The following is a 27,193-nucleotide window of genomic DNA, read 5'->3' on the forward strand; positions in this document are numbered from 1 at the left end:
TTATCCAAACGAGTCCTCCGGCATTAAAAGACCTGTAAGAAAAATGTAAAATAAGTAGGCAATCTCAAAAGATAAAATCTGTAGGATTTCAATAATTCTAATTATAAAGTGTAGAAATTAAATGTACAGTCACGGGCATAAATATATGACTATGGGAACGTTAAAAAAAATATCTGTCCCGAGAACGAGTTCAGTAATGTCTGCCTGCACGAACGCAGCAAAAATATATGACATTAACAGGCAGAATATTAAAAAATCTTAAAAAATATTTGATGAAAACGTTTATCAAATAATTGTGACTATATCACGAACTGAAAATATGTAAAGACTATAATCCATAATAATATGTGACTTTTTTATAATATAGAAGTAGCAGACGAGCATGCAATCCACCTGATGGTGAGTGGCTACTGCCGCGCATGGACATCTGTAATCAACCCCAGATAGGATTAGATATTCCTAACTGAGGTCAGCCACAGATGTGCCGCTACCCCTGAGGACTAAGCTGGAGCGGCTCAGAAAAGTCTCCCTTACCATACCGTTCAAAACGGAACAGAGCAGCGTTTAACACTGCTGTTATTAGATAGAAATAGATGTGGCGGTGGTGCCGCCGGAGTCGAACCACAAAGGGTTTTACCACCTTCGCTGCTCTTATTAGGTAGAGAACTAAAGGGCAATAATATCTGTCATAATTAATAAATATCTTTGATATACATATGTATATCGACCTTCCGGTAAAAAAGAGCAGTCTATTTTGCCGGAGAAAGAATATTAGCAAAAAAGAAGTAAAAAAAAATGTGAGCCGTCACGGGACGTCTGGCAGATGTGAAACATCGACATTATTTTGTAAAAGTAATATGCAGAAAAGAACATATTGTGATAGGAACTAAATATGTCATAATGATAAAATAAAATATTACGATTTTTTTCCAGATAACGATGACTATTTATTGAATTCGATTGCGTCGCCACACCGTACACACTACTGCATATAGACTGTATATATATACCATCGTATGCCGTGGCGACGTGTCGCCACGGCATGCGTAGCCACGCCAGAAATCGGTTTTACGTGCGGCTATAGATGTTTCACATCAAAAAATTTTTCATTTTTTATTTAGTAAAAAACATATTTATCTATGCAGGGTGATTTTCAATTTGTATTTTTATGCTCGTGACTGTACATTGCATAAATAAGGTTATATTTACCTGCTATGCATGCAGTCATGAAGCAAATACCACAACCTGCAAAGAATGCCCTTACAGCGATCTGAAAATAAAAAAACACATTTTGCCTTAGATTTTGAAGGAACAGTCTTAATATTAGGTTTAAAGAATCTTTACTTCTCATAAGACATATTCATCACTTAAAATGAGAAATTTAAATTAATAATAACGTATTGTAATGCTCGGTACGTATCTGTTTTGAAATCTATAGTCTGATTCATAATTAGGTGTCCAAAAGGTAAACAAAGGTGTTGACATATCAAGAAAATACGTTTCAAATGGTAGTTTCGTATTTTTGACGATATTAAAGTAATACAACAATAATAAAATAATAATCTAAATAAATTAAGATTAATTCACTTTTTATCATATTTATATTACCTCAATTTCTTTCCATATAGTAATAATAATAAAAAACAAGGTTTATGGTAGAAAATTAAAATGTGATAATGGTAACACACTCTGAATCCAAAACATTTCTTGTGCCGTCATTTTTAAGTTTCGTAGCTAATATTATTCATTTTCGTGATTGTGATCGAACTCGAATGTTTTCTCGTTTTCATAGCACGTTTGTTAAATTGTGTATAGTTGTTAAAGTTTTCATTTTTTGTTGAATTTGTTAGTTTTTATTTCTTGTTAATTTTGACAGTGACATTTCTTTGTTTACATTTTGGACACCTAATTATGAATCAGACTATATGTACGTGTTTGTGTATATCGGTGCGTACGTTCGTGTGTGTGTTGCATTTGTGTGTGTGTAGCGCATGTGTGTGTGTGAGCATGTGTGTATGCGTGTCTATGTGTAATTTTTATGTATGCGTTCTTGACATAGTTTTACATATTTATGTATTTTTTTTAATTTACAAATTTGTGTACACAGAACATAACAAAGAAATAGAGCATTAAAAAGAAATGTAGTACAAAGGACTACTTATTCCAACCTGGAATTTCTTCCAGCAGCCCCTATGGTCAGAAAAATTGTATGAAAGGCAAATAAAGTGTGCACAAAATAGATAGGTAGGATAGATATCATATACATATATGTCGGCGATAACCCACTACCGCACTTTAATAATAAACTGAACGAAACGACTTTAATATGAGAATCACTTTTATTCACTTTTATTTACAATTCGAGCAGAGTAACGGCTTACACGACTGATTAAATGCGAATGTACCACGCTCTACCAGCGCGTGGACTTAAATACTACTCGAGTGACAAACAGCATAAGAACTACCCTCTCACATCACTTGTTTTGTTATAACAAGTGACGTGATTCACAATAAATTTAACTGTTAATAAAATAACATTATATTGAAAATATTGTTTTAAAAATACGAGAATAAGTATTTTAATATTATTATAATTTACATAATTTATTTGGTATGACTAACAAAGTGTTTTGAAGTACTACCGGAAATCGTCCATATTTTAATCTAAATATTAATTCCACATTGACAATCAAAATTGACATAATAAAAATTAATAATGAATTTTATGTTACTCCAAATAATTTATCTTACACAAATTATATTTGTTTTAATAAACAAGCGCGTTACAACACGCAAACATTCCTTACAAGTTTTCATAAATCGCCAAAAGAGGGCGCTACTAGTAGGATGCAAATTAAACTAAGTTTTGTTTATAAAACAATAAAATTGGAGTCATAATAATCTAATTGATTTTTACTTTGAAGGTTTGCAACAATATGAATTATTAAAAATAAATTACAAAATCAATGTTTTAAAATCAGTCGAAAGAATCAGTGCAATGTCTAAGAGACATTGAGGTTAGATCAATAACAGTATTGTAATTACGAATAATTATTTTAAACATTAAATATTATAATATAAACGTAAGATACAGATTTACACCCATAAATAATTATTTTAAACATTAAATGTTATAATATAAACATAAGATACTGATTTGCGCCCATATATACATATATACATGTATTTGTGGTTTTAGTATTTTTGAGTGCTTGTTATATTATATGTTAATATTGTATTGTATTTTTATTCGATGTTATTGAGAATATAATTTTTTATCAGTGTTTTGAATTTGGCAAAGGAATTTACTTTAGTTATACATTCAGGTAAGTTATTATACATTCTAGCTCCATCATATTTTACGTTTAATTTACCGTAATTTGTCCTGGTTTTGGGTATATTTAATCAAATATTCAAACAAATGCATTATATCTATTAAATTTAACCATATAAGTCGTCGTCAACCCATTACTGCCGCACTGTTGGGCACGAGGAGCCCTGTCGGAATTAAAAGGACAACCATTTAAGCATCGATACTTCGTAGTGTATTACAGAGTTGGTACTCTTTCTAGCGCTACCGATACTTTTACAAGTATAATACTTTTTTTCGAGACTATGATTTTATATTTAAATTATCGCGAAATTGAGACATTATCTATACTTTATTCGATACTATCTCCCTACATTTAAAATATAAAGGCAAAAAATAGTTTCGCCAACCAACCTACATTGAGGCAGTGTAGGAGACTATCCAGCAAAATCGTGGGTTCTTGCATACGTATGAGTAAACGTTAATGAGAGAAGGATTAACAATTATACTACAAACATTATTTTACATCACGATTAGTCGTATTAGATAGAGGTAGCGTATTAGTTACTAACATCAGAGAAAGACAATTATATTAAAAACATTATTTTACATCACAAGGATTAGTCGCATTAGATAGAGGGAGCGTATTAGTTACTAACATCAGAGAAAGATAATTATTTATATATTTTTTTTTTTTTTTTTTTTTATAATATAAGAGTAGCAGACGAGCATGCAGTCCACCTGATGGTAAGTGGTTACTGCCGCCCATGTACATCTGTAATCAACCCCAGATAGGATGAGATATTCCTACCTGAGGTCGGCCACAGATGCGCCGCTACCCCTGAGGACTAAGCTGGAACGCCTCGGAAAAGTCTGTCTCCCTTACCACACCCTTCAAACCGGAACACAGCAGCGCCTAACACTGCTGTTATTAGGTAGAAATAGGTGTGGCGGTGGTGCCGCCGGAGTCGAACCACAACGGGTTCTACCACCTTTAAAACTACAACATATTACAAACATTATTTTACATCTCAAGGATTATTCGTATTAGATAGAGGTAGCGTATTAGTTACTAACATCAGAGAAAGACAATTATATTAAAAACATTATTTTACATCACAAGGATTAGTCGCATTAGATAGAGGGAGCGTATTAGTTACTAACATCAGAGAAAGATAATTATTTATATTACAAACATTATTTTACATCTCAAGGATTATTCGTATTAGATAGAGGTAGCGTATTAGTTACTAACATCAGAGAAATACAATTATATTATATGTTAAGTATTAGTCGTATTAGACAGAGGTGGCGTATTAGTTACTCACACTGGAAAGCAGTTCCCTCTGGTTGGGCGCGATGGCCGCTATGGCTCCTATCATGATGCCAGCAGACGCTGGGTTCGTGAACCCGCAGAGAGAGTACGTTGCTATTAGTTCAGATCTTGGCTGAAAACGAAAATATATAGGTTATAACGCTGTCAACCCATTACTGTCCCGCTGCAGGACACAGGGACAATAATGGGGTACATTTGAAGGTTCTACCAACCCTCTGTGGTTGGACTCCGGCACCACCGCCACACCTATTTCTGTTATAACAGCAGTGTTAGGCGCTGCTGTGTTCTGGTTTGAAGTGTGGTAAGGGAGACATACTTATCTTATGCGTTCCAGCGTAATCCTCAGGGTAGTGGCGCGTCTGTGGCCGATCTCAGGTAGGAATCTAATCTTTTTCCACTTATTGGTGAACTGCATGTTCGTCTGCTACTCGTATATGCCCTTCAAACAAGACCACAGCAGCGCTTAACACTGCTGTTATAACAGAAATAGGTGTGTCGGTGGTGCCGCCGGAGTCAAACCACAAATTCTACCATCTTCAAATATCTACATAAATTTAACTAAAATATTAATACTTACAGAGAGCAAACCTTCTTTTAACATTTCTCCCATGCGTTGGTACGCCACAAATTCATTAACGACAGTCTTCAAGCCAATTAGAGAACCGACCAGCTCACATTCTTCCCAAGGGACACCTGTGTATTATAATACATAGTTATAATAAAATTATTTTATCAATGAAGACAAACATTGTTACTAAGTAAAGCATTTTTAGTAAATTCTGAAAAGTGTGTGCGTATTTTTCCATTTTCCCAATTTGTATTGGACTTAACTTTTAGATACTTACTAGCTGACCCGAAAAATATTAAGGGTGCACAACCCTTATCATTTAGGGGGATGAAAAATAGATGTTGGCCGATTCTCATAGATACCGGATAAGCACAAAAAATTTCATCAAAATCGGTCAAGCCGTTTCGGAGGAGTATGGCAACGAAAACTGTGACACGAGAATTTTATATAGAAGATATCTAGTTTGTTCTATGATAAGTTTCATATTTTTCTCTATCCCAGCATTTATTTCTGTCAGATTCACCTCCTTTTCTCTTTTATTAAACAAGCACATTTATTAAATTGTATAACAACATTCATTTTTCTTTCATAGGTTTCTTTTCTGTTCAATCCATTCTTTAATTTTTGCCCTTTGACGGCGGCAGATCTCCCTGTAGGCTAGATGATATGTGGCTAGAAGATGTTTAAACTTTGAAATCATCACGCTATTATGACTACTCGTGGTGCCATCTCTTGGCGAGTAGCGAGACGTCGCCACAGCCCCATTGGTAAAAACAAAAGATCTTTACCTTTAAAATAAAACTTACCCATCAACCAGCACAGCGGAATGAAGACCTTCCCAAGAATCCACTCCATGTTGATATCAGGGTTGCCGAGGAGTCCTCCGCAGTAGCCCAGGAAGCCGTTGATGAAGGCGATGAAGCTCACGAAGGCCACCAGGTTGGCGATGATGTTCAGGATTAGCGCGATGCCGTTGGTGGCGCCTCTGGATGCAGCTGCGAGGGCTGATTGATCCTGTCTGGTAAAAGGGTAGATATAATTATTTTTCTTGATTAAAGTAGATGAACGTGCAGACTATCTGATGGTAAATGATCAGTGTGATCTGTAGTCGACTTCAACTAGTAAAGAAGTCTTATTTAAAGTAGGGATAGAATTGACCACCAGGTTTAAAGTGTGATTGTTCCTGTAGTACCAGGACCAGAATAGGGCTACGGTATCCCCTGCCTGTCGTAAGAGGCGACTATAAGGGGGCTTCCGGGGTTGCGGGCGGCAAGAGCGGGAGCTCGAACCGTCCAGTATGCTACCCCGGGAAGGACAGCGGTTTTGTGTGGTCGCATATCGCTGTAATCACCAGGGGATGTGAGAGGAGCGTAAATTGCTCCTCCCAGGGCAGAGCCCGATAGAAGGGCATCGCGTTAGGAGGACTCCGGTTGTGTTCCGTTGGAGATCTCGAAGTTCTCCACCAAACACTGAGGACGGCCACCGCGGGGGGGTTTTAGTGCGGTAAAAATCCCACATAACCCGCCGTCACTTCCATGGCGTCGGGTACCTTTTGAAGGTTTCCCCCTCGTCAACAAAAAAAATGGTTTAAAGTGTGATGACGCGGCGGCATTTAAACAATGTATTCTATGTCAAATGTTTCAGTACTGTCTCCAAGTCTTCGATACAGAAAGTAGCAAACGAGCATGCAGTCCACCTGATGGTAAGTGGCTACTGCCGCCCATGGACATCTGTAATCAACCCCAGATAAGATTGGATATTCCTACCTGAGGTCGGCCACAGATGCGCCGCTACCACTGAGAAATAAGCTGGAAGGCCTCGGAAAGTCTCTTACCACATCCTTCAAACCAGAACACAGCAGCGCTTAACACTAGTGTTATTATGTAGAAATAGGTGTGTGAATCTAGGTAATATGGTCTAGATTCCTCATTCTAAATGGAGACCAGTTCCCAGTAATAAGACACTAACGGGTAGACAACAGCTAGATAATATATTAATTGACTCCTCTGTATCCGGACCATAACAATGAACAAACAAACAAACGCTTTCTACACTTACAGCCCCACACTAGGAATTCCCTGTGTCGTGAGTGCCATGGACACACACATACACATATACACAAACACCCAGACCCAGAAACAGAAATCTAAATTCATCATTTACATATCTGTCTGGCCGGGGATCGAACCCGGGACCCTTTGCGCGTCAGACCGGTATGGTGACCGCTCCGCCACGCGGGTCGTCATAACAATTCCCATCGTATCCAGAACTACTAAATAATATATACCTATATTCTAGTCCTTACTTTTCAACCGGCTGAATATTATCAACGGTGGTCAGTGACCGTTTGGTCTCCGGCATCAGCAGCTTGGAGAAGCAGATGGCAGCTGGGGCAGACATCACCGACGCCGTGATCAGGTAGGACGGGTCAGCACCGAACGTTATGTACGTTGCTAGGATTGTACCTAAAGAGGGATTGAAAATGATAGCATTTTTTTTTTATATTATAGGAGAAGCAGACGAGCGTACAGTTTACCTGATGGTAAGTGGTTACTGCCGCTCATGGACATCTGTAATCAACCCCAGATAGGATTAGATATTCCTACCTGAGGTGAGCCACAGATGCGCTGCTACCCCTGAGGACTAAGCTGGAACGCCTCGGAAAAATCTGTCTCCCTTATCACACTCTTCAAACCGGAACACAGCAGCGCCTAAACCTAAACCTAAAAGAAAATAGCTTTTATCTAAATAAAAACATGTGTAATAGATACATGAACACACACAAAGATTGCACGAACACCCAGACTCAAAACAGCCATTTTAATTTGGTCACTTGATTTAATTTAAATAATTAGACTTTTAGCTGGTCTGGAATTAATAAAACTCTGCGTATCAGCCGACGAGCCACAGATTGTCATAGCTCTTTTAGTCTCGGATTAAGACTCTTAGAAAACTTCGATAGGATGATTTAGGGTCAAGTGGCGCCATCTTTTAACGAGTAGCGAAACGTCCAAGATAGTTTATACTTTGGAGATTTATTTTTACTGACCAGATACAGTAGCGAATCCTGAAGACATTACGACGTGCATCTCTGAAGGGGTTAGCAGAGCGAGGTATGGTTTGATCAGCAGAATTGATTCCGTCTGAAAACAAAAAGATAAATTGATTAATAATTGAAACGTAAGCAAAGTAGACTCAGTAAAGCTTCTTACAGGTTTTGTGTTACACAGTTTTCATAATTTTTAAACTACATGTAAGTACTTAAGACTTCTTTTCGAATTGTTGGTTAAGAGAAATGCGTGAATTTTAACTGCATAATTGTATCCACCACCACTACTGCAGCGCCAATTATATTCTTTAATTCCATCTTGTTCCCTCAATCTACATTCCTACATTTCTGGTCTTCTGGATTAATCTTAATTGCTTACAATATCCACAAAAAGAAGTGTCTAGGCGACTACTTAGTAAGGTCTAAGCGACCACCATAGGACTGATAAAACATCTACGATCGGCTTGAGGTAGAACATTTTTGAAGGTAGTAGGACCCCTTTATGGTTTGACTCCGGCGGCACCACTGCCACACCTATTTCTACCTAATAACAGCAGTATTAAACGCTGCCGTGTTCTGGTTTGAAGGTTGTTGTAAGGGAGACATACTTTTCCGAGGCGTTCCAGCTTAGTGCTCATGAGTAGCGGCGCATCTGTGGCCGACTTAAGGTAGGGATATCTAATCCTATCTGAGATTGATTACAAATGACCATGGGCTGCAGTAGGTACTTACCTTCAGATGGACAGCAGGCTTGTCTGCTATTCCTATATTATCATAAGAAAAGTTTTCTAAACAAGATGCTGATGCCAATCTCCTTTGACACTCCTCCAATCGCTTAGACATTTACAAATAGATATCTATACTATTCTAGCTACTATGTACTATTACTACTAGCTACTATATAGGTACTATTCTAGCTCATCAAATCAACTCACCATCCCCAAAAACACGTTAGCAACAGCAATAACACTCTCGCAGACAGTGGTGAGGGTGGCCTGCCGCAGCAGCTGCCCCAGCTTCAGGCAGAACCACTCCAGCGCGCCCCAGAAGAACAGCACCTCCACCAACATGCTGATGAAGAAGATTATTGGGAGGCTCTGCAAGAAGGAATTATTGGTTTGGATGGTAGTAGAGAAAATGTATATTAAATGCACAAAAAAAACTTTTGATGATTTAAGTGTGTTATTTTTTATCCGTCAACAAAATTCTGGTCCATTTAAAAAGTTATTTACTGAAGTATTAGTAAAAGACCCTTCCTTCCCCCTTTACCCTTCCTTCATCGCACCACTCACCGAAGTGTGAGGTTCCATCTACATCAACTGGACCCGTGGCGGTCCTCCACGGTTCGGTTTGCACGGTCATTTTTGCCGCGTACGTGCAAAATGTGGAATGAAGTCCCCCTGAGATATTCCCCCAGGACTATGACATGGGGCTCTTCAAAAGGGGTGTAAAAAGAGCTGTTCTTCAAAGCCGGCGATGCATTGGCGACTCCTCTGGTGTTGCAAATGTCCATAGGCGACGGTGACTGCTTTCCATCAGGTAGCCCGTCTGCCTTATCGTTAGTTAAATATAAAAAAAAGAACTTTCTTTTAGTTGAAATGATGAATAATAAGTGACATTATAACATTAGGTATGAAATAACCACTTCAGTTATTTCCTACTCTGTACAAAATATGGAATATATTTCGTTACTTCATATCTAACATGGTCATCATACCACCCATGTCATCCGTAAACACACCGAATTTGTCCGAAACTTCGGATAAGGTGCTTCGAAGATATTATTTCTCGAATCAACTTATTTAGGTGTCTATAAATATATTTTATTTCATGGTGATCTGAAATATAATTGAGAATTACAATGTAGTATCCTTCTTCCCACTCGTCGGCATCGCGATTGTTTAGCCTTTAAAAACAAAAAAAGTTTAAAGACCACTGACACTGCGTATGACAGTGACAGCTCCGGATTCCTCACTTCTTTTTCGCGCTTCCAAGGCATCGTGATACTATTTTTTCAAAGTTTTGTTAAACGTGTATAGTGAAGCAAAGCTAGTGAAAAAATGAAGAAAATGGAAACTAGGGGGGGATTACGGTTCTTACGGCGCCAAGATTTAAATACGGATCCGTATAGATTTCGATGAGACAAGACGAAAAGTAAGAATAAATTTTTTTGATATCTCGCTTAGTTTTCGAGATATCGATACTCAAAAATTATTCGAAAATTTCGATTTTTTGCGTTTTAAAAGTGAAATTGTATCTCCGGATAGGGGAGGACGTGCAGAATACGGTAGAAGAAAAATAAAGAGAATTCGTTAAGAAACGTCGGAGGAAAATGAGAAAAACCAAAAATTGATTTTTGAAAAACGGAGAAAATTATATTTAAAAATTTAGAAAACGGAGAGAAACGGAAGTAGTATGTGCGAAAAGGTATCGTTGAGACGAGTACGATGGTATAAAATAATTAGAAATCGGGCAAGGGACAACGAAGTTAGAGGTGATTGAAATTTGAGTTAGTATTGGTTAGGTTAGGTTAGGTTAGGTTAGGTTTAGGTTAAGTTAGGTTAGGTTAGTTTAGTTTAGGTTAGGTTAGGTTTTTTTTTTATTATTATTATTATTATCATAATAATAGTGATAATCATAATAAAGGATAAAATATATCTTCAAAAAACTTTTTCAATAAAATTCCAACATTTTTAATAATGTATTTATTAATATCTTGAAAACTAAGCAAGATATCGAAAAAAAATATTCTTTGTTTTCGTTTTCTTTTCCAAAAATCTATCGAAATACATCATTAAAAGAATATATATTTTTTTATTTTTCGATTTTTAAATATCGATATCTCGAAAACTAAGCGAGATATCAAAAAATTTTATTCTTACTTTTCGTCTTGTCTCGTCGAGATATATAAGGATCCGCATTCAAATTTTGGCGCCGTAAGAATCGTAATCGTGCCGAAACTAGGAATGAAGAATCACGTCCGCGTAGTTGTAGTCGCAGTAGCAGGAATTTACGAAGCAATTCTTCGGATTGGATCACCGGTTCAGAGGTTATGTACAAATTACTTACCAGGTATGTAAGAAAATAATGCATTATTCACCTTTTACAGTATGTGTGCACGACTATAAAAATGCCTAAATAACTAACATATTCTCAGAAAGAAACTATATTGTTCGAAAAACTTTCTCGTATCTACAACTTCAAAACTATTCATGCACGCCAATCTCGCTGTTGCACATTACAGACACCAAACGGTGCTCATATTCGCCATTAACCGTAAGATGCTCGCATTTTTATGCATATAATTTAGCAATTAATGGTCCAAATATAAAATGCACCCAAGCCATTGAGTACGAGATACTCGTTGCGTCGCTTTGTCGACACTAAATGTTTCCCATGTTCACCATTAAGCACGAGATGCTGGCCCTAACATTTATATGTGGCAAATGTTCAAATATTCAAAGAGTCACAACCGTCGAGTACGAGATACTCCTAGTGTTACTTTGTTGACACTAAACGGTTCACTCATTCGCCATTGAGTACGAGATACTCGCGCTAACATTTCTATGTGGCAAGTGGTCGAATATACAAAGCATCAGAACCGTCGAGTACGAGATACTCCAAGTGTTACTTTGTTGACACTAAACATTTCACTCATTCGCCATTGAGTACGAGATACCTGCGCTAATACATATATGTGGCAAATGGCTTGAATGCTTCCATCACTAGCTATTGCACTAACAATACACAGTATAAAGCATGAATGATTTATAAGCACCAAGCTAGAGCTGCTACAACACAAGGTTATGCCAACCCTGTTACACCAACTCTGACAAAATAATTTTCAGAACCAGCTATAATTTCAGGAAACATTCATGGAGTTATTGCAAATAGCAAAACATATTTGTAACTTTATGACAAAACAGTGTCCTAACAGAAATGGAAAATATTATGTCAACATACTGGGACAACGAGTGAATACAATAATATCATCAGAGTTCTCTAAAATTGGGAGGTATGTGTGAAGCAACTGGATGAATAACATATTCCAATGAGAACTGAGGAAATCAACCTGGTACATTTTGATGGTCTTCTCAGAATAACACTTTAACTAGTGCTACCTATAAAGGTCATAATAGGTAATTTATGCTCCACCACAATACACACGATAAAAATATGTGCAATACATGGTGGAGAACAGAAAATAGGAATCATCACATTGCTGGTGCGCTAACCCATAACAAATATAACCCCGTGCATATAAGAATCTTATCAGGATTCACCGCACAGCATGATGCTCATGAGCTCATGTAACGGAATCATACTGAAGACATTGAAACTCACTTAGCTGCATTACAAATGATAGAAGACTAACTATCTTATCAGAAAACAATGTCTGAAATAGACATTTGTGACATAAATGTTTTATGCAGCACCCCGTTGCCAATTTGAAATTGGTTGAGATTGGTCGTTCCACACAAATCAATTGTGTTATATGATATTAAAATTTAATATATGGCATCAAGATAAAAATCTTACAACATTGATGACAAAATTATCTTTGTATACTAGTTAATCCAATGCTCGATCTCAAATGGTAATAGATGTGCTCCTCACATTATCAGATACACACTGGTGTATATACATGACAACTGTTTCATGTTAACCTGAAATAGAACAGAAGGCATGCTCTCTCAAAAGAACCACCTCAGGGGGACAATGATTAAGCAAACAAGACTCCGGCTTATTGATACTGACACATATCTGTCCAATATATTTTTAGTCACATGAAGAAAGAATACTATAAGTATCTCATATATTGGAACCAGCGTCTGAAGTCCTAGCTTTGATAGTAGCATTCTGTGTTAATACCTCAACACAATTGAGCAGAGTTCATTGATTTGTTATGGATACTCTATAGTTCCTACTCAATTTCAGCTGTTTTATAAGCAAATAACAGGTACCTATACATGGCTACCTATACAAAGGTACCTATACAAAGTAAACAATATTACATGGGTTATATTGTAGTACCTCTTACTCACATATATACAAATTATGTATAGTAAAATTTATAATTATATATAATTTATAATTTATAACATTAATTTATTTCAGTTACCAGCTATATAAAGCTGTTTGATTTGATATCTTGTGGGCTAGGTATATGAATATCCTAACATCCAGATTAGGTGTATTTCAAGATATTGCGGATTTCAGGAAATACTCGTATTATTAAGGTATAACTCTAAGGAGATTTGTATCAAGGAGTACAATCAGAACTATAATGCACCACTTAACTACTGGTACAGAGTACCTACTTAAAGTCATTGAGCTTACATAACATATATAACTCTATTATATATAGATGTAACTTGAATTGAAGTTTTTAAATTATCTATTTAATACACTGGTTTACAGTGATAATCAATCCAGAAGTCTGGAGTTGTCTTTGGACATAAATACCTTTATGATTTATTCTAAGGCCAGGTACTATAACAATACCTGCAATACTATAACAATACAAATGTGCTAAATAATAAATGTCCATACTTGTAAACAATTCAAAAACCTTGTTTAGTATTACTTATTTATATGGCATATGTGACATAAATGCAAATATGTGAATGTCAAGAGTGAACTTTATGTACAAATGTGAGAATTTATACAAAATTATCATTTTGGATTTCGTTACACTTATGTTTCAGTGACTCAATAGGAATAAATACAGTAATAATTAAAGGTTTGGAAGTTCAGCCCACAAACATATGGGTAATTATTAAATATCTGCACATACTTTTACATGTACAGTAAAACTGTTTAAAATATGAGGCTGATCATCATGATAAAATTTACTAAAGATTATTGGTGCCTATGTAATGCTCTACAACAGAAGCCTGGTACTCCCAACATTACAAAAAGCAATCAAATATTAATATACTACTTATATTGTTGCTTAAACATTTCCTTTAGCAACACCAGGTTTATATAGAAACATGCATCATACATTTATACACCAGTCATCAGGTCAAAAAATAACACAGCAGTCCATTAATCCTGGAATAAAGACAAGCATAATATGAGAATTGCTATTGCACTTAAGTCTTCATAATGTCTATGTTAGTTACACTAAAACTGAAATTGTTCTCATTTCATAATGAAGCTTAGGCTAAGGGTAAATAATGTCCACCATGGTAATATGTGACACATTAATGATATAAAAGTAATAACAATATTATTATATCATGTGAATGGCCAGCCATTAATATGATATCTTCTTTGGGTCTTTTATGCCTAGTGTGTATACCTAGATGCTCTTATAAAACATCAAACAAAGAAAGTAAGCTGCATGTCCAATCAATTTTCAAATGTAAATCTAGCATCCCTAGAATTAATAGGAATTCCTTAGGGGTATGTGTGATGAACGTTACTATATAGGACACACATGGCAGACATCTGGCCTGGAACAAAGAAAACTATATTATATATACAAATTATTATTATAATTATTATATATAGAAGATTTATCTACTTTCCTTTTCTTAAAGAATTAAGATGGAGAAAAATGTGGGTAATAACTTTATAATTTATCACTGTCAGAGCTGTAACTAGAACCAGTTGTGTTAGTAATCATTACAGGCTAAGTAAGCCAGAACCCCATGGAAGTTATAAAATATTTGACTTATTAAAACTGAATTAATCCTGGGAATGCTCAGCATAAATACTTTTGAGTCAAGATAAGCTTTTCTGGTCTAGTCATGAATGGGGTTTGAAATAATCATATACATAAATACTGCTATGAAAACTGATATCAACTTTTACATACACATAACTGATAGTTACACACATTTTTAGGAAAAGATGTTAGATGGAAAGTCACATTGGATTTCAAAAGGAAACACATCATAAGCTTTCCAACCAACCATATAGATATGTAACTTTACAGAGGGCATGCATAAGCATGGTACAGCAAAAAGTATAAGTAACTTTTGCAAATCTGATATATACCTACAAAAACAGGAAGTCACATAAAACTAAAATGTTTCATTGATCTAAGAATGATCATGTCCCTCCTGAACATGCACACTAATATAAAGAAACAAAGTAGGTATAACACCCAATATTATACCGGGTATACCTACAACATAAAATATAAATTTATCTCACATGGGGCATATATCATCCCAAGATCAAATCAAATACCCAATCATAATTTGTCAATAAATAATGGTATTAATTCCTTAATATTCAACATGGGATAGTTTTCTTCCTTACTTACTTCCTTTCTTACTTCCTATTTTAATAATATTGGAATACATACAATATACCTACTGGTACATTTAAGTATAGTATTACATAAAAGTACATTATTATATAATGCACATCACATATGAAACATATTTATACACATATTGCTATATAGCAAAGGAAATAGTATTATTTGTTTCAATAAAATTGACCAAGTAATTCATTCTACACATAATTATGACATACTATGGAGGGTAGAAAACATATTTTCGAACTTGTATGTATTCATTTTTTGCAAGGTGCAAAAGCTTGAATTGAATAATTATTAACACTGACTAAATTACAATATTACTATTATTATGTTTTTGTATATATTTGTTTCCTCTGGATTTACCAGGATTTATGAAGTAACACGGGCTCAGCCAAGTGTTAATTCAGGTTAATAGTGTCGGGTGTGGTGTGTGTAATGTTATGTAAGGTGTCATTATCACTGTCTAATTGAAGAAATTTTCTGACTATTCGACATGTATTCAATATTGCCGCTTTTTGTAACGCAAGATAAGTGAATTTTGGGAGATCTATTGCTTTAAGGCTGTGGAATAGTTGTTTTGGGATAACTCCGGTAGTCGAAACAACTATAGGGACTATAGTAACACTATTCATTTTCCATAATTTATTTATTTCAACCTGTAATTCTGTATATTTTCTTATCTTTTCTACTATTGTTGACTGTAAATTATTTGTGTTAGGGACGGCAATATCTATTATGTATGTATGTTTATTTTTCTTGTCTACGAGGGTGATGTCAGGTCTGTTGTTATATATTGTATGGTCTGTAAGAACGGTGCGATCGTAGTATAATTTGTGAGTAGTGTTTTCTAATATTGCAGGAGGAGTATAAGTGTAGTATGGAGTATGTGGATTTTTATTAAGATTATATTTCATAGCAAGTTTTTGATGTATGATGTTTGTAAGTTGATTGTGTCTGTGAGTGTAGTCATTTTGTGTTAATGTTACGCAAGCACCTGTTATGTGTTGTATCGTTTCGGGCTTACTGAAACATTTTCTGCATAGGTCATTGGGAAGTGTGTTTTTTTTTATTATATATTTCCTATAGTTCTTTGTACTTATAACCTGATCTTGGATAGCAATAATGAAACCTTCCGTTTCAGGGAACAATCCGGCTGATTCTAACCATTTATTTGATGCTTCTTTATCTATATGTGTTGATTCTAAATCGTGTAAATGCCTACCATGTAGTTCTTTCTCTCTCCATCTTCTATATTTGTCTTGATTATTTTTTATTGTATCTACTGGTTCTACGGTTTGGTCGCTTAAATTTAATGGTGTGAAGTTTTTATCTATTGTATTTATAGCTCCATGTAATGAATTATTATTTTTGTTAATAAAGAAATTCTTTAAATTTTCTATTTGTTTATTGTGTAGTTGGGTAATTTCTATCGAGCCTCTTCCTCCTTCTTTCCTCGATGTATTAACACGTTCTATTGCAGATTTTGGGTGATGATATCTATGTTGAGTAAGTAGTGTTCTAGTTTTAATTTCTAACTGATGTAATTCTGTTTTACCCCATTTAATTATTCCAAATGAATATGTGAGCACGGGTATAGCATACGTATTTATTGCTTTAAATAAGTTCCTACTGGTGAGTTGCTGTTTACATACTGCTTGCAATCTTTTAAAATATTCTATTTTTAGGTTTTCTTTAATTAATCTATATTCTATTACACGAGCCTGGCTGTAGCCTAAATATTTGTACAATTCGTTATTTTCCATTGCTGATATATATTGTTCGTCGTTTATTTTATATGCACCATGTATTAATTTCCCGTTTTTAATATTTAATTTACGGCATTTGTCTAGCCCCAAACTCATTTTTATGTCATTTGTGAATTTAGTAGTGATATCTAATAATTTGTTAATATTTGAATTTGTGTTAGAATATAGTTTAAGATCATCCATGTAGAGCAAATGTGTTATTTGGAATAAAGTTTGTCTATTGTTTTTAATATTAAATCCTAATTTAGAGTTGTTTAATTCCCGCGATAAAGGGTTTAAGGCTAAACAGAACCAAAGCGGACTGAGCGAATCACCCTGGAATATTCCTCTATTTATTTCTATTTCTCCCGTTTCTATTAAACTTGTATTTGTTTGTAAGTTAAGTGTTGTTCTCCAAGTTTGCATTACGTGTTTTAGAAAAATTACTATGGTGGGATGAACTTTGTAAATTTCGAGTACTTGAGTAAGCCAAGAATGTGGAATGCTATCAAAGGCCTTCTGATAATCTATATATGCAACATATAAATCCTTTTTGCTTTTTTGAACATGTTTTAATATTGTGGAGTCTATTATTAATTGTTCCTTGCATCCCATATGATGACGTCTGCAACCTTTTTGCTCCTCAGATAAAATATTGTATTCCTCTAAGTGTTTATAAATTCTGTTGGCGATGCATGAAGTTATAATTTTGTACAGAGTTGGTAGGCATGTGATGGGCCTGTATTGGGAGGGATCTTGTGTGGAAGTATTTTTCGACAGTAAGAAAGTTTTACCTCTGCTTAAAAAATCTGGAAATATGCTTTTACCCTGTATTATATCACTTATTTGTTCGGCTAGACAATCATGGAAAATGCCAAGTTTCTTTAACCAAAAATTGTGTATTCCATCTGGTCCTGGTGCCTTCCAATTATGACTTTTATTAAGAACAGTTTGTAATTCCTCCCGAGTGAATGTTTCAAAATTCATTTCTTCTACCTTCTCCGCTCTTACTTTTTCCCTTTGTATCCAATCAGCTTCTTTATTATGTTCCGTATTACATTCCCAAACACCAGCCCAGAATTGTTTAAGAGACTCTATATCTGGTGGATTTATTAACTTTTTATTACTTTCTCTCATTTTTCTGTAAAATTGTTTTTCATTTACTGTAAATAGTCTATTGCTTTCTTTCCTATTTTTTGCTTTTTTATACCTTGCTAATCTATGACTTTTAATAAGTAACTTTTGCTTTAATGTATCCAAATGTTCAGTAACTTTTTTATTGTCTTTCTCATATGAGCTATGTTTTTTTGATTTCGTTAAAATATCTTTAATTTTATTTATTAATTTTTTTGAAGTGGTACCCGATTTAAATTGCGTTAATCTGCCTATATCTTTTCTCAATTGTTCTATTTCCTGTTCCAAACGAATCTGCCATGCTGGTTTATATTCTGTGTTTTTTGATGTACGGTGTATTTTTATGTTTAAATGTTCTACTATAGTGATTGATGTACAATATATAAATGTGTGTGTGTCTGTGATATTATTTATTATACTTATTTTTGGTGGTAAAATGTTTTTATTGAATAACATTATTAAATATGATAAATATCGAGAAGGTTTTATTCTAGGAAGTGAAGGTCTTAAAATGGGATCAATGGTGCTATATTTAATCAGATTAATTTGGAATTGTTGTTTTAAGGTTTCAATTAAAGCTAGTTCTTTCTCTGTGTTATTTACTGTTAAATGCTCTGGGTTAAAATCTGGGTTGCTTAGCAATGAATCAGGTAAAATATCGGGTGTTGCATTAAAAGTATCTGAGTTTGGACTAAATTGTGAAGTATTAACTTGATTTGTATTTACAGTTAGACGTTCGCTATTTTTTAGATTGTATTCCTTTTCTACCTCATACCTAATTTTGTTAATTTCTTCATCACTAAGTAATTTGTTTCGTATAATGACTCCTCTCTGAACTGATAATCTTTGTTGTGTAACATTTGTGTCTTGGTATTTTTGTAAGAACATGTCATGCATATGCTTCCTAAATGTAGTAAATTCTGTCTCAAGTTTCGTAGTTTGAAAATACGTGCGCATTATGAATATGTTTACATCTTTATCCCACTTCATGCGTACACGTGGTTTACCAGCCTTGGTGGTCGCGGGTTTCATTACCGTAGCTACCCTCGAAACAGTCTCGGCTGGCGGAGTTTCAGACAACTCCCTAGTGTCAACTGACGGTGACTGACTTGATTCAGATGTCTTAGTACCTACATTTCTACACCCTACGTCGTTTGATGATTTTCGACAAGCTCTAGAGAGCGATCGTAAATTATATTTATTTTGTGTTTGTGTATTGTTCATTCCATAGCCGGCCCACTAGGGGCCATGAGTAAAGCTAGGGAACTAAACAGTCCGCCCCGGCAGAGCCCCGCATGCCGAGGTAAGGCTAGTTACTCTCCGAGGTCGCCAGGTTTCGGAGAGGGACCGTTTGGAACTGAGCACCCCCTCAGATACGCATCCATCGGCACGGTACCTGCACACGTGGGGATTGGGGTCGGGCTATTCGCCGGCCGCCAACAACAATTGCTGCTGGCCGCGCCGCCCAGGGTGCACCGGTCCGCTTACACGGACACTCGTGGAGGTTGCCCGACAAGCACCCCCTATTATTATTATTATTATTGGCCAATTTTAGTAATAATATATTTAGAGAAAAATATTGCATTATTATTGCACTGAATATTATTTCATCTAATTCAGAGGGAATCTCACTTAGTACTATGTGTTTCAGAACATTTTATCCATATTACACAGTAAGAGTAAATATTCAGTTAGCAATCCTAATAATTATGTATATTTTATAATTATACCTAATTAAGAGAAAAATTTCTTATTAATATGATATTTTCATATTGTATTTTTATATATATATATTTTATTATTGAGAATAAATCTCACTAAGCACTATGGATTTCGCAACATCTCATCCATATGATGCAGAACAAATAAATATTCAGCAATGTAATTAAATCCATATAATAATATATATGTATGGTAATAAATCTTTAATTTAATTACATGTCCCATTGTTGCAGTTGTCTCTAAACATCTACATTGTAATTCTCAATTATATTTCAGATCACCATGAAATAAAATTGAAAATTAGACGAGCTTACCTGTAAGCGAAGTCTGATTATAATTTTATGAATGGTGATCTGAAATATAATTACCCACCCTCCCAAAATCAAAACCCATACTGCAACAATAAGAACAAGAGTCTCCTAGATATAGACAGCATGCATATTATCAAGGAGACTAAGTTGGAAATGATAGACTCTAAATTAAGTGAGGAATCCGGAGCTGTCACTGTCATACGCAGTGTCAGTGGTCTTTAAACTTTTTTTGTTTTTAAAGGCTAAACAATCGCGATGCCGACGAGTGGGAAGAAGGATACTACATTGTAATTCTCAATTATATTTCAGATCACCATTCATAAAATTATAATCAGACTTCGCTTACAGGTAAGCTCGTCTAATTTTCAATTATAAATAGGTAAAAAAAACTTACACTGAATGCGAATACTTGTTCCGTTCGTACGAGCAAGTCTCCAAATACGAAAGCAGCGCCATCTACACCGTACGACAAGAAAGTTGCCACCTGAAAATATTCGTGAAAAAGTAAAATACAAAGGAAATAATAGGTATACGACGTTGCAACGTCGATTAATTTTAATTTACCTAAGTTAGACAGTATTATATAAGAATTGCGATATATGGTCGTTATCAGAATAGAAAATATCAGGAATAAAATGGCAGAGTTCTCCATATTGCAAAAGGCTTGTCAAATCTATCAATCACCACTTATAGACTTTATCTTAAATCGAAAGGAAATAGGCCCTTGTAGTAAATTCATGTTGGATTGATGACTAGATTTTTGTCAAATTGCTTACAACAGCATTTTTTTTATAATATAGGAGTAGCAGACGAGGACCCATGGACATCTGTAATCAACCCCAGATAGGATTAGATATTCCTACCTGAGGTCGGCCACAGATGCGCCGCTACCCCTGAGGACTAAGCTGGAACGCCTCGGAAAAGTCTGTCTCCCTTACCACACCCTTAAAACCGGAACACAGCAGTGCCTGACACTGCTGTTATTAGGTAGAAATAGGTGTGGCGGTGGTGCTGCCGAAGTCGAACCACAGAGAGTTCTACCACCTTCAAAGCATACCTTCGGATTCAACGTATAGGTACTGAATGTACTCGTAGATATGTATTTGATCAAAACTATGGGCCAACATTTGCCCAAAACCTCACCTTATCGGAGAAACATTGTAGCGCGTATCTCCCAGAATCCCAGCGAATGAAGATCAAGCCAAATATGAACTGGATTAGCACTCCCATGATCACGCTCCGCCAAACTATGCGACCAGGATTGGCGGAGAACACAAAACCTGGGAAGAGAATGGAAAGGTGGTAGACGTCTTTATAGTTTTTTTTATAATAATATTAGTGGTGCCCGCGGCTTCGCCCGCATTTTAAAGAAATAATATGACATACATAAAACGGAAAATAAGTACCTGCATTGGAATGACAGTGGTGCCATCTGTCAAAAATTGGTCTTACTAACTCCCAACCCTCGTGGGCTCTTGGACAACAACTTTGCTAAAGATCATCACTTGATCAAATACATAGTTTCCGATTCCATAACTACTTACGAATTACAAATTAATTAAAAAAACCTTTTCCCACGGACTAAATTGTGAATCTAAAATCTAAACCATTCTCAAGTCACCTTGAACACACACAACAAATTTCATCAAAATCAGTCCAGTCGTTTAGGAGGAGTTCAGTGACATACACACGCACATAAGAAATATATATATAAAGATACGAGTAGCAGATGATCGGGGGACGTTCAGTACTTCTTCCACTTCCTCTACGGTCCCCATTCGAGGATATTTCTAATCCATCGGTTGACAGTGACCACTTCATCATCATCATCATTATCAACCCATTACTGGACAGTAACGAACACTGGGCTGGGCACGGGTCTCCTCTCAGAGTAAGAAGGATCAGGCCATAGTCCACCGCGCTGGCCAAGTGCGTATTGGTAGACTTCAAATATCTTCGATATTTCTTTTTTTTTTTATAAATCTCAGGTATGCAGGTTTCTTCACGATGTTTTCCTTCACCGTTTAGCCGTATAATTCATTTGTAATACGCACATAACTTTGAAAAATCAGAGGTGCGTGCCTGGCATTTGAACCTCGGACCCCTCGATCGAGAGGCCGAGATTCTTAACCACTAGCCTAGTGGTTAAGAATCACTGCCACTTATTATGGAAGAAACATTTACATCGCCATGGATCACTTTTTTTCTTACAGAATTGGGTACTTGACAGTTATAACAATAAAATATGAAATATGTTGGATATGATAGCTTATAAGTAAACATAAATTATGCAGTATTTCGTTTATTTTTTAATATGTTCTAAGTATTTTAATTTTTAAAAAGAAATTTTCGATTTTTTATCTGTGGATTTTAAATCCCAAAACGGCGACAGTGCTGCCTCAAATGTCATGTGACGTCACTACATCGAAACCTGTCGATCACATCGAAACCTGAAGTATGTGTAACGTCGAAGTTTATTTCTATATTTTCAATGTGTTGACGTCACGCTACGAAATGACACTTGACCGCCTGTTTTGGCGTAACGTTCCGTTTACCGTAATAAAAATATGTTTTTTATTAATAAATAGCCCTTTTTCGAAAAAATGATCAATGAAAGGCATATATAATACGTATATGAATTCATTAAAACAGTTTCCCAAAAAGTGTCAAGTAGCCAATTATCTATTCAGATATTTACAGCATATAAATGATCCATCTAGTTATACCTACAAAATCTATAAAGTAAACTTACCCAAAATCAGCAGTGTTGCCAGACCAAGTAACGAAATAAGCCGTACGGGAGCATCCCTCGTATCCCAGTACAAGAAGAACCCTATAGCAGCTATGACCATTGTGCTGAAACCCCATCGGAACCATCTGAAACACATTAATCACAAGTTTAATTCTGTATTCTGCCTATTGCCTAATAAGGCAAGTATTTCTGCCTAATAGCACAGTGTTAAGCGTTGCTGTGTTGTGGTTTGAAGCCTTGCTTTTTCAGAGCATTCCAGCTTAGTCATATGGGGTAGCGGCGCATCTGTCGCCGAACTCAGGTAGTAATCTATTTCTATCTGTGGTTGATTACAGATGTTCATGGGCAACGTACCATCACGTGGACTGCATGCTCGTCTGCTACTCCTAAATAAAAAAAGTCTCACGCAAACACTATTTTCATAAACTAGTGCGTTTATCCATACAAAGGTAGTTAACTTACATAAATTTCCACAAATTACTCCAGACAGCAGAAAATTTTGACCAAATTGCCCTCCCGAACCAGGGTCCGAGGAATCTCTTGACAACCATGAAGTATATGACGAAGAAATATATTATTGTGAGCAAGGCTATTAAGCTGCCGAATCCATGACAGAGTTGGAGCTGGTCTTTCGCTGAAAGAAAATATTATGCTGTACATTATGAGTTCGATCATTTTTGCCGCGTACGTGCGAAATGTGGAATGAACTTCCTCCTGAGGTATTCCCTCAGGACTATGACATGGGGCTCTTCAAGAGGGGTGTAAAAAGAGCTCTCCTTCAAAGCCGGCGATGCATTGGCGACTCCTCTGGTGTTGCAAATGTCCATAGGCGACGGTGATTGCTTTCCATCAGGCAGCCCGTCTGTCTTTTCGTTAGGTTACATAAAAAAAAAAAAAAGTTGTGCTGCGTTACGTTATGCTATGCTACGCTACGTCATGCTACGTCACGCCATGCTACGCTACGCTCTACCATGATATGCTATGAGCTCCGCTGTGCTATGCTACGCTACGCTATGCAATAAAAAAGTATTTATCTTTTGTACACTTTTAAAAATATAACCATATAAAGCCTGTTTGGTGGATCCAAAAAGAGTTTGAGGATTATTTACCGGTTAAGCAATGAAATTTAAGCTAATTATTATTTTTTTATTACGTTAATAATATACGACAAAATATATGTAAAAACGAGCTTTTGCGCGCGGCTTCGCTCGCGTTACGAAGTAATATTTTCATCCCCTATTCTATCCCCTTGGGGGTAGAATTGATCAAAATCCTTTCTTAGCGAATGCCTACGTCATAACATCTACTTGCATGCCAAATTTCAGCCCGATCCGTCCAGTGGTTTGGGCTGTGCGTTGATAGATCACTATGTCAGTCAGTCACCTTTGAGTTATATATATTTAGATAAAGCCTGCGTGGTGGATCCAAAAAGAGTTTGAGGTTTATTTACCGATTAAGCAATGAAATTTAAGCGAATTATTATTTTTTTATTACGTTAATAATATACGATAAAATATATGTAAATATTAACGAATTTTAATGCGACGCACATTTGCAGCTCTGCACTAGAATTACCCCTATCATGGGTGCTATTAACACATACATAGACAAAAACAACCACTCACACTCAGAACAGTAATCTAAATTTCTCATTCTGATATCTATCTTGCCGAGGTTCGAACCTGGGACTCTCTGCGTGTCAGTCCCCTATGGCGATAGCCTCGTTTAATAAATATAATAAAATAAATATTCTAAGGTGGTAAAACCCTTTGTGGTTCGACTCCGGCGGCACCACCACCACAACTATTTCTGCCTAATAACAGCACTGTTAGGCGTTTTGAAAGGTGTGGTAAGGGAGACATACATTTCCGAGGCATTCCAGCTTAGTCCTCAGGGGTAGCGGAGCATCTATGGCCGACCTCAGGTAGGAATATCTCTATCTGGGGTTGCTTAAAGATGTCCATGGGCGGCAGTAGCCACTTACCATCAGGTGGACTGCATGCTCGTCTGCTACTGCTATATTATAAAAAAAGTACTTTTTTATATAATTTACAAAATCTAAAATGTATTTATTAATTTATTCTAAGTACTTACTATAAGTCAGCCAGTAGTAAAGACAGGCGAAGAAAAACCCAATAACGAGACCGTTCAGAACAAACATCATGATGATCTTCACTGAAGAGGAATTATTCTTGAAGAAATCCTCCGTTGAATTGCCGAATCTGGACATCGTCAGCTCTAGCCACCCAGAGGGCTTGTAGTCCAAGGGTTCGTGGGTACTCTAAACAGATTATAGTATTTATTAAAATAGTTAGTGCCAAAGCAAAGGGTTCGTCTGACAGGCTACCAGGGGTTAAACCGTCAAGTAATATCTCAAAGGGGATATCTCACCGCCTTGTAATTGAAGGAAGCCATTAAATGGCTTAAACGGCTGACAATGTGTCAGCCGTTATAAAAAAACATTTTTCTTTCTTCATATTTATGATTAAGAACTCACCAATGCATTACTGCCGCCATTTTTTATCTTTACGTCATCCATTTCTAATGATGTGTTGTTGGTATCCTGAAAATAAAATAATTCTGGTTGGAATCTCAATCAGTCTTAACTAAGATCGTCTCAGAGTAATATATAATTTTTTCACAGAAATACCTTTTTTATCTTTTCGATTGTAGTTTGCGTCTTTATTAGTAGTATATCGATGTTTGACTCTTTATATTTTTTCAATTGTCATTATTTTTATATTTTTTTTTGTATAGGAAACTTAATTTTATTACTTCATTTAGGCTTAATGAAATTAAATCAATATCAATATCACAATTAAAAATATAATTATTTAAATAATATAACACGAATAATTGAATATATTCTAAAATACTTAAGTTAATTACTAAAGTTTAATAATCAAACCGAAAAAAATAATATGTTCAATATTCGATAATTTATATTATTATCAACGTTGTTGAAAGATAATATATAATAATTACCGTTTTCTTACAAAATGGTAGGTAATATTTCAAAATTATAAAGTAAATACTATAATGTAATATGATAAGTATGAAGTAAGTTGAAGGGTGGTAGAAACCGTAGTAACCCTTTGTGGTTCGACTCCGACGGCACCACCGCCACACCTATTTCTACCTAATAACAGCAGTGTTAGGAGCTGCTGTGTTCCGGTTTGAAGGGTGTGGTAAGGGAGACAGACATTTCCGAGGCATTCCAGCTTAGTCCTCAGGGGTAGCAGCGCATCTGCGGCTGACGTCAGGTAGGAATATCTAATCCTATCTGGGGTTGATTACAGATGTCCATGGGCGGCAGTAGCCACTTACCATCAGGTGGACTGCATGCTCGTCTGCTCCTCCTATAATATATATATAAAAAAAAAAAAAACTGAGGTACGTAAATGGAATACATTTTATGGTTGTTTCCGCTACGCTTGTTAGTGCGGAGTGTATTCAGCTGATAAAACGACTTGGCACTTTATTTTGTGTAGTTAAAATAACCCGCCAATAATATTTGAAAGTAGTAGAACCCTTTGTGGTTCGACTCTGTACTCCGTCACTCGACCGTCACTTCTATGTAATATCATCAGTGTTAAACGCTAATATAGTAATGGCACAGTAGAAATATTTGTACTGTGGTTATAGTAAGACACGGCCGCTCTGTAGGCATTGTCGCCTGATGGTAGATCTCCCGCTAAATTGTAATTTTATGTACTGTGTGCATCAATGACCGCAACCCTGTCCCACTGCTGGGCACCGGTCTCCTCTCAGAATGAGAACGATCATGTCATAGTCCACCACGCTGGACAAGTGCGTATTGGTCTATTGGTAGACTTTATACGCCTTTAAGATTTCTTTCATAAATCGCTAAGGTGTGCAGGTTTTTTCACGATATTTTTCTTCACCGTTAAAGTAAGTAATAACGTCTAATACACACATCATTTTTAAATATTAGAAGATTTTGGGATATCGAATCCCTCAATCGAA

The 27,193-nt window shown here is 35.9% G+C and overlaps 1 protein-coding gene across 1 annotated transcript; it reads right to left on the reverse strand.

The window, feature by feature from the left end:
- Positions 1 to 25,763, reverse strand: LOC140748488 (uncharacterized transporter YutK). Its single transcript, XM_073081301.1, has 14 exons — positions 25,704 to 25,763; positions 25,301 to 25,487; positions 23,669 to 23,840; positions 23,207 to 23,331; positions 21,598 to 21,734; positions 20,849 to 20,938; positions 9,199 to 9,360; positions 8,264 to 8,357; positions 7,520 to 7,679; positions 6,021 to 6,232; positions 5,224 to 5,339; positions 4,639 to 4,758; positions 1,210 to 1,270; positions 1 to 32 (listed from the first exon to the last, which is right to left on the reverse strand). The coding sequence occupies exons 1-14, from the start codon at positions 25,743 to 25,745 to the stop codon at positions 1 to 3; spliced, it is 1,710 nt and encodes a 569-aa protein (XP_072937402.1). The 5' UTR covers positions 25,746 to 25,763.
- Positions 25,764 to 27,193: the final 1,430 nt, after the last annotated feature.

The sequence above is a fragment of the Epargyreus clarus genome, unplaced genomic scaffold (assembly GCF_041222505.1).
Source record: "Epargyreus clarus isolate Ecla_fem2 unplaced genomic scaffold, WU_Ecla_fem_2.2 ptg000016l, whole genome shotgun sequence".
NCBI lineage: Eukaryota > Metazoa > Arthropoda > Insecta > Lepidoptera > Hesperiidae > Epargyreus > Epargyreus clarus.

Excerpts from the sequence above, each read along its gene's own strand:
- LOC140748488 (XM_073081301.1), bottom strand. The coding sequence starts at position 25,745 with ATGGATGACGTAAAGATAAAAAATGGCGGCAGTAATGCATTG. Across the intron at positions 23,332-23,668 it reads AGTAATTTGTGGAAATTTAT|ATGGTTCCGATGGGGTTTCA; the intron begins GTAAGTTAACTA and ends AATGTGTTTCAG. Across the intron at positions 8,358-9,198 it reads CTAACGTGTTTTTGGGGATG|ACGGAATCAATTCTGCTGAT; the intron begins GTGAGTTGATTT and ends TTTTGTTTTCAG.